Source organism: Antechinus flavipes, chromosome 3, assembly GCF_016432865.1.
Source record: "Antechinus flavipes isolate AdamAnt ecotype Samford, QLD, Australia chromosome 3, AdamAnt_v2, whole genome shotgun sequence".
Lineage (NCBI taxonomy): Eukaryota > Metazoa > Chordata > Mammalia > Dasyuromorphia > Dasyuridae > Antechinus > Antechinus flavipes.
Genome location: NC_067400.1, coordinates 631455058 through 631467603, shown reverse-complemented (window position 1 = coordinate 631467603; position 12546 = coordinate 631455058). Strand labels below are relative to the sequence as shown.

Sequence of the window (12546 nt, the reverse complement as noted above, 5' to 3'; positions counted from 1 at the left end):
CAAGATTGCCCTGGAACCTCATCACATCAGCGTCGTAATAACTATCTCAGGATCTGCAAATGTTTCTGTTTCTCTATTGCAACTTATGTATTACAAGCCACCTGGAAAACACCATGGACCATCAAACAGTCTACAAAAACATTTCTTAGATCGCCTCTCATTGCAGCATTAAGGCCACTTTCTGGGATGAACTTATCTCGTGCTTACATGGCTGTTCCTCCATCCAGATCAGTCAGTCCACAGAGTTTCTGTGACAGTGTAGTCAGTGAACAGTGGTACAAAGAAGTTATGTCTTTTTGCGTGTTTATGTGTTTGTACCTGGTATATAAAAAGGAATAATTCAAGGGGAGCTAGGTGGTGCCATAGTGCCAGAGAGAAGGCCTGGAGAAGATCTTCAGGTCAAAATGGCCCCAGGCACTTAATATCAGTATGACTGAACAATTCCCTTAATCCTGTTTGCCTCAGTTTCCTCATCTGTAAAATGAGCTAGAGAAGGAAATGGCAAATTCCAAACAGGGTCACAAAGAGTCGGACACAACTGACCAACCGAACAACAGCAACACAACCACCACCACCAAAGCAACATACACAATTCAAGCTCAACTACGTTTACCATTGGTATACTACTTATCATTAGCCAATCGAGAATTGTCTTTTATATGGTAACTAATATTTTGTCATTTTGTTGAGTGCCCTGAGGTATTTCTATCTCAAAAAGAAAGTTTATAAAATTCCCTAAAGCCTTTTCCCCTTATTTATGTGTAAGGGAACACTGACACTGCAATCAGATAATAAATCAAAATCACGTAACATGAATGGGCTGTTCTGCAGATCCCTCTCCCCTCAGAAGGTGGTATAGGCCCTGGTCACTGCCTCCCTGGCCCAGACAGACAAGAGGCCCTGCAGCCCGAGAGGGTCAAATGTGTATAATGTGAACTTCTATAAAGCAAGGGTCTGGTAACAGAGAGAAACACAGCTGGGCCTCGCAGTCTGGAAGAACCAAGTCCAAATCGCACCTCGGCGTCCTGCTAGCCCTGAGATTCTGGGCAAGGCACTCAATTGTCTCCAATTCTTTGACTGTCAAATGGATGTAACAATATCTACTCCCAAGGCAATGGTGAAAATCAAATGAGATGATTTTGGTAAAGCACTTAGCAGAGTAACCAGCAGGCACTATACAAATGTTAGTTATCATTGTCCTCTTTGTGTCATCATTAGTAATCGACTTAATGCAGAATCAAATTGAAAATTGGATTTATCCAATATTGAACTAATACTGCAAACTTTTGTCCAGAGGAAAAAAAACCCAACTTTGAAATTAATTGCATATGTTATGTTTGATATTTTCCAAGTTGTAACATTGGACTAAAAATGCTATTCCTAGTCAACAAAATCTGACAAATGAATGAACTGAAATCTTGTAGGATTTGTTAAATAAAATTCTGATAAAAAGTCCATAATTCCAAAATTTAAAATAGAGTAAAATTTTTTATTTTATAATTACAAAGGATAAGGAAATATTAATTTGGATCTTTGTAGAGTGAAAGTCATCCAAGTCATTATACTAAGCATTTGATATATAAATCTGAAGCTTTATGAAGAGAACAAACAATTGTGGGGAATGGGAGGGAAGGACCAGCATCACAACACTAGGTATTTCTGAAACAAGTTCTAAAATCAAAAGATTTAGGGAACTAGTGCTCTGGAATCAGGGCTATTCATGGCATCGCTCCCTATCGCTTTAATATAAGCCCTTCTCCTGGTTCTGCTCGCTTCTCATTATATCGGTTCAGACAATTCTTCCCCGGTGTCTCTGACACTGTGCCTCTGATCATTTCTTCTGGCACCATAATCTTCCATTATATTCTTAAACCATTATGTGTTCAGTCATTTCCCAAGAGAAGGGAAATTTTCTAGGTCTTTGCAACAACAAAAACTGAAGCTGTAATTTTATATTGTGTAAATGGATTTTCTTCCTTTCTCTGGGATTTTTTTATGAGTCTAGTGTTCCGGTAATTGTATAAATATGTATACATATACTGGATTTAACATATATTTCTACCATGTTTAACACGTATTAGACTACTTGCCATCTAGGGGAGGGTGTGGGAAGAAGGGGGGAAATTGGAACATAAGATTTTGCAAGGGTTAATGTCGAAGAATTGTCCGTACATATGTTTTGAAAAATAAAAAAGCTTCTGTGCAACAAGAGAACTGTTCGGTACTGCATACATATATTGAATCTAGGATATACTGTAACCTATTTAACATGTAAAGGACTGCTTGCCATCTGGGGGAGGGGATGGAGGGAGGGAGGGAGGGGAAAAATCAGAACAGAAGTGAGTGCAAGGGATAATGTTGTAAAAAATTACCCTGGCATGGATTCTGTCAATAAAAAGTTATTTAAAATAAATAAATAAATAAAATTTAAAAGCTTTAAAAAATAAGTAAATGAAATGAAATGAAAAAAAAATTAAGTCTAATGCTCATCACGAGGTCAAAGGGGAGACAGGGGAATGAGTATAAGGACACAGATCCAAAGGCTATTACAGAATGCAACTTTTCATTATGATGCTTTTTCTGCCACACAAAAGGCTATCTGGTTCTGCTCTCCAATGTTTTCTGCTACCTCTTCTGCTTTTATGGTGGATTTATCCCACTGTCATTTTGTTATAATTCATCATATTTGCTCCAAGATATCCTCTTATTATTTGTCTTCTTGATTTCTACCTCAATCCTTTAAAAAATAAAAATAAAGAGTAGCGGCAGGAAGAGAAAGGGATCCATACCAGTAATTAATTAGACAATTGGCATGACCCCCACGCCTGCCCTCACTTTGTCTGCCATCCACCCCAGTCCCAGATGACAGACTCCCAGAGTCTCTTATCCCTTCATCTCTCCTCTCTGAAGCTTCCTCTATGACACAAAATCACTCTCCACCATGAGACAATTAAGTACATAATGGACAGAGCCCTGTGTCTGGTATCAAGAAGACCTGAATTCAAATCAAGACTCATTTGCAACACATGCTTTTGGGGAACATGACGTTCCCCAAATCCCGTTGCCTCGTTATGCCTCTTTCTTTATCTAAAAAAAGAGGAGGATAATAGCATCTACCTCCCAAGCTTGTGAGGCTTACACAGGATCCAGATGAATCGCCTGGCACTCGGCAGGCCCTAAATATGGTAGTTCTTCTTATCGTGATTATTATGATTTTGACTATTTCCTCACCAACCTTACTCTTCTCCCCTAAACAGCTCTTCTTTTCCCTCCTATCCACTGATTTCCCTATTGAACTCAATTCCTTTTCATACAAAATTGGCCTCCTTTGCTGGCTCAGCCCTGAGGCTTCTTCCAACCCCCTCTCTGGATTTGGACACCAGACGGGAGCTCAGGACGGCAGGGATGCACGTCTGCCTTCCTTTCTGCACCAAGGCTTAGTGATGTGCCCAGCACACAGTGGGCATTGAATCATTTCCACTGTCTGCCTGGGGCCCGGGTGGGGACCAGGGCACAGCCACCAACCCGTTGCCTGGATGCTGGTCTCTCATCCCCAGCCCGTTGCCTGGATGCCAGTCTCTCGCCCAGTCTGCAAAAGCAGGTTTGGGCCTCAGGCCTCGGTCCCTCCCTGGATCCTGCTCAGCTCCCAGTACTCCCTCTGTCTGGTTCCAAAGCTGACAGGATCTGACTGGACCCAATACCAGAGATCCAAAGGCTTCTGCTTCCCTGGGATTCCCGGGAGTCTCGACCTATCACACAGGTTTTTATTTTCTGAGAACGGAGACCAAGACTGGGCCACAGAGATGAGGAGAAGGACTCAGGTGCAGGACTCCCACAAGCCTCAGCCTTTTCTGGCCGCTCCCAGGAGGCAGTGGCCTCTGTTCCCAAGGCCTGCAGGGACGCAGAGCCCGGACTGTCTGGACCACACAGTGCAGGTTCTGTGACCTCAGTTGGGCCCATGTGTGCCCAGGCCCCCTGGACCTCTCCCTGACTGCCTCCCTCTCCCACAGCAGCTTTTCCAAACTTCTCGACTGCTCCCCAATTCTTTCCCTGGGGTGGCTGCCTCCAGGAGTCTTGGCATTTTAGTTACAAAGGACCCTTGCGGAAGCTCTGAACCTTCACCTCCCAAAAATCAGATGGCTCCTTTCGGCTCCACTGCCCCACTCTGCCCCGGGCCATTCTGAGCAGAAACCCTCCCAGGCTATCCCACCCCCTGGGCTAACCCAGGGTCTTCCCAGAGCTTCCATCCCTTTTGCTACCTGCTCCTTCCCTAAATCAAATGCCCACACCTGGAAAAGCTAAGGAGGGCTGGCCTGGGTTCTGCCCTCCCTTCAGGCCTCCATGGCCATCTACATCTGGGTCTCAGTCTCCTCCCAGCTTCCTGCCCTCGAAACTCAGCATCCAGGCTCCACGTTCACTGCCCAAAGGAAAGGGGCCTATGAAGTGGCCCGGGGTCTCCCCACTGCCAACCCAGGGGGTCTTCCTCCATGCTGCAACCCCGGACACCGTCTTCCTTCCCTCTCGAGTTCTTGGGGACAATCCCTGGGGCTGGCTCCCCGCCACGAGAACCCGTTCCTCCCCCACATCCCCATCTTCCTTGTCCGTCTCACCCCGAGCACCCCCACCCAAGCGCCAGGCCCATAATCACAGCGTCCTCACGTCCACCATGGCCGACATTACATAAAGTTCTGCGGACGTCCCCTCGCCCGCTGACGTGGCCACTTCCCGGATTGGCCGCGGTCACCTCCCGCCAGAGGGATGGCCAGAGCCAGCCTTGGTCCTACAGCTTCGAGGCTCCTTCCGTCCCCACCGGCCCCCCAGCTGCCAAATTCATCTCCCTGAATGCGCATCCCTCCAGTCACTGCCCGCTTCACAGACTCCCTTCCGTCTCTGGGGTCTAAGACTGGGGGTTAAGGCCCACTCCTCAGTCTCCCCCTTCACATGCCCCCTAACTCCTGGGACGGCCCCACTCCCCACCCCCCTCCCTGACCAGGACAGTCCCGTGTGTTCCAGCCACCCTTCTGCTCGAGGTCCCAGCGAAAGCCCTCCTTCTACGAGGGGTCCTCTCCAGGCCTCCTTCGCCTTAGGGCCTCCCTCTTCGGATTATCCTGGCCGTGGTGGGTGCCTTCCCCACTGGGCTGTGAAGTCCTGAGAACAGGGCAGCCGCCCGGCCTGCCTTCCTGTGAGAGCGGGGCCGCCGCCCGGCCTGCCTTCCTGTGAGAGCGGGGCAGCCGCCCGGCCTGCCTTCCTGTGAGAGCGGGGCCGCCACCCGGCCTGCCTTCGTATTCCTGGGGCCTGGGACACAGCTGGTACTTAATAATCGGCCTACAGAATGGCCTCAGCCCCGGATGGACGCTCTCAGCAGAGTCCCAGAGCCTCCCCTACAGCATCAAGGTCCTGGGAGGAACGGCAGGTCCCAGGGGTCTGCCGTCTCCGCCGCGTTCTGGACCAGGAAGCTCAGAGGGTCAGCGACTGCCCAGGGAGCCACCACCCAGAAGTCGGGTCTCCGTGTCCCCGGGGTGAGCCGCGGCCCTCCCCCACCCACCAGCAGCTCACTCACCTGGACAGGAGCTCCTCCGGCCTCCCTGCGCTGGCCCCCCCGCCGCTCCCCTGGGCTGAAGGGGGGACATCAGATCTTCTCTGAGAACTGGAAGCCCTGGGAAAACGGAGTAAGAGAGGGATGAGGACGGATGGAATCCCTACTGGGATCTGAGGGCACAGACCCTGCCACCCTGGGGACCAGAAATTCCACTTTTTTCCCCTCTGTCCCAGAAGGCCGGCACATGGCACAGCTTCTGCTCTCTAGAAATTAGAGGCAGCTCTCGCTGCAGGAGTTGGACGTCTGACCCCGGAGCCAGGAAGGGGCAGTGAAGTCCGCCTGCCTCAGTGTTGCCATCTCAAAGCACCAAAGCAGCGGGTGATGGAGAGGATCTCTAAAAGGCACTGGTCCCAGCCCGGACCCAGAGCAGGCAGACACAAGTGCTCGCTCCTTCCCCTGCTGTCTCACTGGGCTGGATTTGAGAGAACTGAGGGAGAGGAAGGATAAACTTGCTCCTGCGGGCAGCATTAGGAGCCCTGAGCTCCAGCCTGCTGCCCGTGATCCGGAAGAACTTTCTGAAGAGAAGTAAAGGAGCCGCCTAGAAAGGAGGAGGAAGGAGATGGGTGTCCCTACTCGTCTTCAAGGAAAAGCATTTTTCAGAGATTTTCTAGGGAAAACTCAGCTCCAACAGGGTGTACACTAAGTATAGTGTATGAGGCACAACTCCATGGGGGTCCCATAACTGAATTTGGGGTTGTGAAATTATGATTTATTAACAGTAAATGTTTGATTTATAAACTCATACGCCCAGGGTTGCAAAAAAAATTGGGGGGCAAAAAGGAATTGCAAGTGGAAAAAATATTTAAAATCCTGCTCTAAATAATCTCTGAGATTCTGTAAGACTGATTGAAGTTTTGACCTGAAGCTAGCTATAACAAGAGAGAAATCATTGCAGGAGCTACAGAAGCAAATCCCAGCTTTCCATCACAAAATCCAAAGACCTTTTATTAAAAAAAAAAAAAAAAAAAAAACAGGCAGCAGGACCACCCTGTGGAGACCCCAGTCTTTGGAGGAAGTGATATCGATAAAGGTTCAACAACAGATAAGGAATGAAGATATTCCTTTGATGGCAGATTCTGAATAACCAGAGGAAACAGTCCTTACCCAGAGAAAGCAGGTTCTGGGAGGTCTCCAGCATGACCTCCTTGTACAGCGCCTTCTGAGAATGGTCCAACAGGCCCCATTCCTCCAGGGTGAAGTCCACGGCCACGTCCTGGAAGGTCACCGACTCCTAAACCACCAAAAGTCACTTAATTTAGAACTGAGAGACTCCAGAATTCATCTAGTCCAGCCCTCACCAACTAAGGGGGAAACCGAAGCGCAGAATTATCTGCCCCAAACTCCTAGCACCTTTCCGAACCCCAAAACCAACAGGTGAAGGCAGTCATGAAGAGCCCAGGGGAATGCTGGGAAGAGCATTTTATATCTGAGGTGATAATCACACGGGGAGCTGGAGAAATATCTGTCCATGAAATGCTTCTCCCTATGGTAGGAGGGAGAAGGCAAAGACTGTGTACCATGGGGAAAGAACCTCACCCAGTGATCACTGAAGAGGGTTGGGAAAGAAAAAGGAATGAGCTGATGAATTTCTGAGAAGGCCGAAATAAATTCTTACCTAGATGAAAGCATGAAAAGAATTCTCAAGAGATCTCGCTCACCATCAACGGTATGGTTCTGTCTCCAGCCAAGTAAAGGAGGACTGATCTTGAGGGATTGGGATGATGTTATAGCTCACTAGTTTGATGATTATTTTCTTTAATAATGAAATATATCCATGAAGTCTAATATTTATATAAAAGGAGGAGCCACTTTAATGGGGAAAGGAGAGTTCCTCCATTTATGAAAAAAAATGTACTATTAACTGACTTCAGAGATTGAGCGAATCCATAAAAGAGATACTGACATAAGCCAATCATAAAACAGATATTGGTATTTTCTTAACAAAAATTGGAACATCTAAACATGTCCCTAAAACCAAAGGGCATTGGGGATCAAAGGTCAAGAGAATAGCAGAAGCAGGATATCAATAAAAATAGTTTTTTAAAGGAAAAAAAATTCAAGAGAATGAGTTAAGAGGCAGATGAATGGATGACATACAAGAGTGGCCAGATGTGCAAAAACCCCAATACTTAGGAAGGTTCATCTCTTTGCCAACTTGCTACTTGTGTTTGGCCAATGCACTTGGCATCTGATACTCTTCCATGTCATTTTTTTTTCCATTTCTAATAAAATATGATTCCTTTTTTCAGACATTCTATTGTTTCATGTGGAGAAAAATGTTCACATTTTCATCATTTGGGTTGCCCCTTAAAACATCCTATTTATCTATTTATAATCCAAATTTCACTCTTCCTTTATTATTACTGAATTTCTAAACAACTGAAGAACTTACTATTCTTTTCCTACTTTTGGAGATTCTCAAGAAATGAAAGAACTTTCCTTTTCACTCACTTTCTGAGTCACGATTCTTCACTGCATTATATTTACTCAATGTGAGCAATGTCTATAAATAAGAAGGCTGATCTTTTTACTGATAATTAGTCTTATCTTTCTACTTTTGGAGATTCCCAAGAAATGAAAGAACTTTCCTTTTCACTCATTTTCGGAGTCACGATTCTTCGTTGCGTTATATTTACTCAATGTGAGCAATGTCTGTAAAAGGCTGATCGTTTACTGATAATTACTCTATAACTGAAACCCTAACTTGCTCAGAAGAGACCTCTTGCAAACCTTTCCTTCTCCATCATCCCACCTACTTCATTCTCTATCATGGGGTGAGGTCATGGACTGGACACCTCGATTTAAGGAGAGAGTTCAGCTCAAACACCTGATTTCTCACCTGACCCCACAGAGGTGGGATTGCTCTGTTACTCCTCTCTACCCTGGAAGCTTATCCCTGGGATAATCTCATCAGCCTGTAATACCTCCTCAGCCTTGCTAATCCACCTCATCCCCACCTCTGCCTCTCTGTAGGCTAAGACCTGCAAATCTCCACTTCCAGTGAGGGCTCAGCTCACACATCTCCCCTTTTCTCACCTGGATGCACTATGTCAGAATTCTGACATCTCCGCCATATCCCAATGTTTGCATCCTCCCCTTTTCAGCTTCCCTTTGGCTTGTCTTCCCCTTAAAAGCGTAAGCCTCTTGAGGCCCGGACAATAGTTTTTTAGGGTAATTGAAATCCCACGCCTTACCACAGTGGCTAGCACACAGCAGGTGCATAATAAGTACGAATCAACGACTGATTGAATTTTGCTGTTTTTTTTTTCAACCTTCATACGCTTGACTTTCTGCCACCTTCTCTTTCATCAGGCCTCCTTGATGTACCAGGAGGAAGACGATCAATCCATCTCCACGCTCTGGGTATCTCTGACTTTCCAAAAGGGCTGTTTTGGCCACCTGAGTTCCTTCAAGTCTCAACTAAAATCTCACCTCGTCCCAGAAACCCCTGCATTCTGCTACTGCCTTCCTTCTTTCATCACATCTTATTAATCCGTCGCCAGCTTCTTTGTACAGATTTATGTGTCCGTTATTCCCCCCCCTTACTAAATTGTGAGTTCCCTGAGGGTAAACATTGCAATTTCACATCTCCATCCTTTTGGTTTCTTCCTGTACTACTTGGAATCCAAATTTCACTTAGTTTCCTTTCCTATTACTGAATTTCCCAACACCTGAACTACTATTTTCCAACTTTTCGAGATTCCCAAGAATTTAAAGAACTTTCCTTTTCCCTCGTTTCCCGAGTCATTCATTGCATCATAGTTACTCTTTCTGCATGCCCACCACTAGACCCAGAGCCCGGCACACAGGAAGCACTCCCTAAGTGCATACTGGGTAACTCCCAAAGCTCTTCATGTCATCTTACTGGGGCTTCCTTCCTCCATTCTCTAAGAAAGCGGGAGGGCATCTGATGCCCTCATCCTGTGCTGTCTCCCCGGTGGTGGACACCCTCAATCCCCACCTCCTTCCCTCTTCTCAAATTTTCCACCTTTCTCTATCAACTGGCTCTGTTCCTACTGATTCAAACATAACTGTCTGCCCCATTCTTAAGGAAACCTTCCCTAAATTCTCACTCCCCACTCAGCTACCATTCTATCTCACGTCCTTGTCTTATCCAAACTCCTTGAAAAACCTGTCTGAATTCTCTACTGCCCTCTCCCAAGCACTTCTTAGTCCTTATAAAGTGGCTTTTCCTCCCTCTCCTGAAAGCGTTCTCTCGTTTTATGGCTACTTGTCTCTTCTATTAGAATGTAAGCTCATTGGAGGAGGGATTGTTCCATTATTTGTAGTTTTTTCTCCTCACAACCAGTACAATGCTGGGCACAGAGCAGCCCCGTTCAGACAAGACTCATGGGAAGGGGTTTTCCTCCACCTTCAGTTGCTACGGGGGCCACAAGAAATGGAGGAGGGTTAATACTTCCTAGCTGTGTGACTCTGGGCAAGTCACTTAAGCCCAATTGCCTCAGCAAAAAAAAGAAAAGAAAAGAAAGGAAAGGAAAAAAGAAATGGAGGAGGGAGAATGGGTATTCAGGGATAGAAGGGTGGCCTGGCGTGCAAGAAGAGCTAAGACATGATGTCCACAGACGGGGACTAATGAGTGATAGGATTTTCCCTTTCACTTGTAATGAGGGAGAATCCACAAACGTATAGAGAGGGCAGCAATGGAGGAGTAAGAGGGGGAGTCAGGGCTCAAGGTAAAAAGGTGACGCTGACATATTTCAAACACAGAAGACGAGCGGGAAAGTGTGGTCACGGCTCAATTTCACGTGAAGGTTACACAGAAACAAGCCAAAGATGGCGGCTCAAAGGCCATCCTCCACGTCAATGGAGATGCTGGTCAGGCCTGGGGATGGATGGCACTCACCTGAGCCGGGGGTCTCTGGGTCCCGGGGGCCATGTCCTCTGGCTCTGGGCTCCCTGCTTGGGCCAAGCCTTGGTCTGCTGCAAACCGGGACAAGGATGATGTCTTCCCCTTCTCTTCCGAATCAGGAGTCTGGCCTATAGGGATTTAGAGAGAATGGGGTCTCAGAGGAGTTACCAGGCACTTGTAGGGGCACAGTCCGACTGAAAACGGAGGGCGGCAGGGAGGGTCAGGCCGGAGCAAGGTCTCCCATGAAGGTGACTTTCTCTTCCTTTATTCCTTCTCGTCCAGCCCACTAAGCCCCATAGAAACCCAAGAGACGGAAGGGAGCTGAGACGGGAAGAGACCAGGCAGAACGACTCCTGACTCAGAGCCCTCCCTGCAGCCGATGTGGTGGCAGCCCGGTGATAATGGGGGGTGGGGGGACATGGCACCCCAGAACCAGTGAGACGTGTCAAGGAGCGTGGACAGATAGCAGGGGCAGGGAGCCGGGAGGCAGGCCTGCTTCTGGGATACCTGGAGGACACTCATCGAGAGGTCTATCAGGGAAGATGTGGTCCGATGGAAAAGGCAGCCAGCAGGAGGGCCCCTTGCTAAGTTCTATCTGGGACCTGCTTGAGCTGGCTTCCAGAAGACAGAGAGATCTCAGCTCGAAAGGAGGCAGAGAGAGAGAGCCAAGAGCTCCAAGAGCTCCAGTTGTGAGCCAGCCTGCTCTGGATAGGTCCTCCTAGTTCCAAGAGCCATGCCCTACCTAGTTTTCCTCGAAGGCCCACCTCTTTCCAAGGACCCAGCCTGCCTCCAATCCATCATCTGCCTGCCACGGGAATGACCCACCCCAGGGCTTGCATCCCACCTAGAATGCTGCCCCCAAGTCTGGTCCACCGGAGAGTTCTCCCTCCCCAATCCTCTCGCCTCGTTCTCCCAACACAGCCTCCTGCTGTTCCTGACAAGTGACTCTCCATCTCATGACTGCTCCTCCCCCATGTCTCACTTGCTGTCCCATCCTCCCTTGCCTTTACCTCCTCTTCAAGTCACCACTAAAATTCCACTTTCTATAAGAAACGTTTCTTAATCTACCTTCTGTCTGACTTTCTGAGATCTATGCTATGCATATTTTATATGTTAGAAACAAACATTTATTAAAGGCCTACTATGTGCCAGGCAGAAGTGCTTTACAAATATTATCTCATCTTATCCTAACCATAATTCTTGTCTTTAGGACCTCCTACCTCCATTTTACAGTTGAGACTGAGCCCAACTCTTAAGGAAGTGTCTGAGATTTGAACTCAGGTATTCCTGCCTCCAGGCCCAAAACTCTGCCCACAGATGAGCTTCTGACTCTGTGTGTAGGAACATATCTACGTATGTAACTGTTGGCAAGTTTTTTCCCGTTTTCCTTTCCCGTTCTTGGAACCCAAGACCCTATGATTTGCTTGGACCATGCCAGAGGCTTAATAAAAACTTGTTGCCTCGATGACTTGACTAAACCCAATAGAAAGAGTGCTCCCTGAAAGGAGGATCTGTCTATCCCCAACACTTACCACAGTGTCTGATATACAATCAATATTTGCCACCAGTGGGTTCCTAAATCGTGGGAATTAGAACCCTTGTCCTAGTTTTGGCATTCTAAGATGTGATACCATTAACCGTGTTCACGGAAGGGGTCCCATTTTGAATCAAGACCAGGGTCAATTGAGAACGAGTTGGCTCAAACATAGAAGTGGATGCAGCAAGATAACTGTATAAATATGTATACATAGATTGGATTGAACATATACTTTAACATATTTAACATGTATTTGGACTACTGCCATCTAGGGGAGGGGTGGAGGGAAGGAGGGGAAAAGTTGGAACAGAAGTTTTTGCAAAGGTCAATGTTGGAAAATTACCCATGCATATGTTTTGTCAATAAAAAGCTATAATGAAAAAAAAAAAACCAGAAGTGGAATACATGATATTCTAAGTGGAATTTTATAATTTTTGTAGACTTGATTACTGTTTTCCAGGAAGTTCTTTTCCAGGCTGACAAGATTTTATGACCTCACCCAAAGAAAAGGTCCCAAAGTACCAGGAAGTCCTGCCAAAG

General features: G+C 47.0%; 1 protein-coding gene across 3 annotated transcripts in view; it reads right to left on the bottom strand.

Moving 5' to 3' along the window:
- LOC127556814 (zinc finger protein 74-like) overlaps positions 1-12546 on the bottom strand; it is a 130363-nt gene that overhangs the window by 112006 nt on the left and 5811 nt on the right. For 2 of the 3 annotated variants that reach the window (XR_007952515.1, XM_051990263.1), the window contains exons 2-4: positions 10464-10597; positions 6704-6830; positions 5561-5656 (exon numbers count right to left, since the gene is read on the bottom strand). Coding sequence is in view for 1 of the 3 variants with exons in the window: in XM_051990263.1 (XP_051846223.1) it covers positions 5561-5656; positions 6704-6830; positions 10464-10496 (256 nt within the window). In the remaining 2 variants the exon portion in view is untranslated. Of the gene's footprint in view, positions 1-5560; positions 5657-6703; positions 6831-10463; positions 10799-12546 lie in introns of those variants that run through there. The other variant, XR_007952516.1, reaches the window with a different exon arrangement.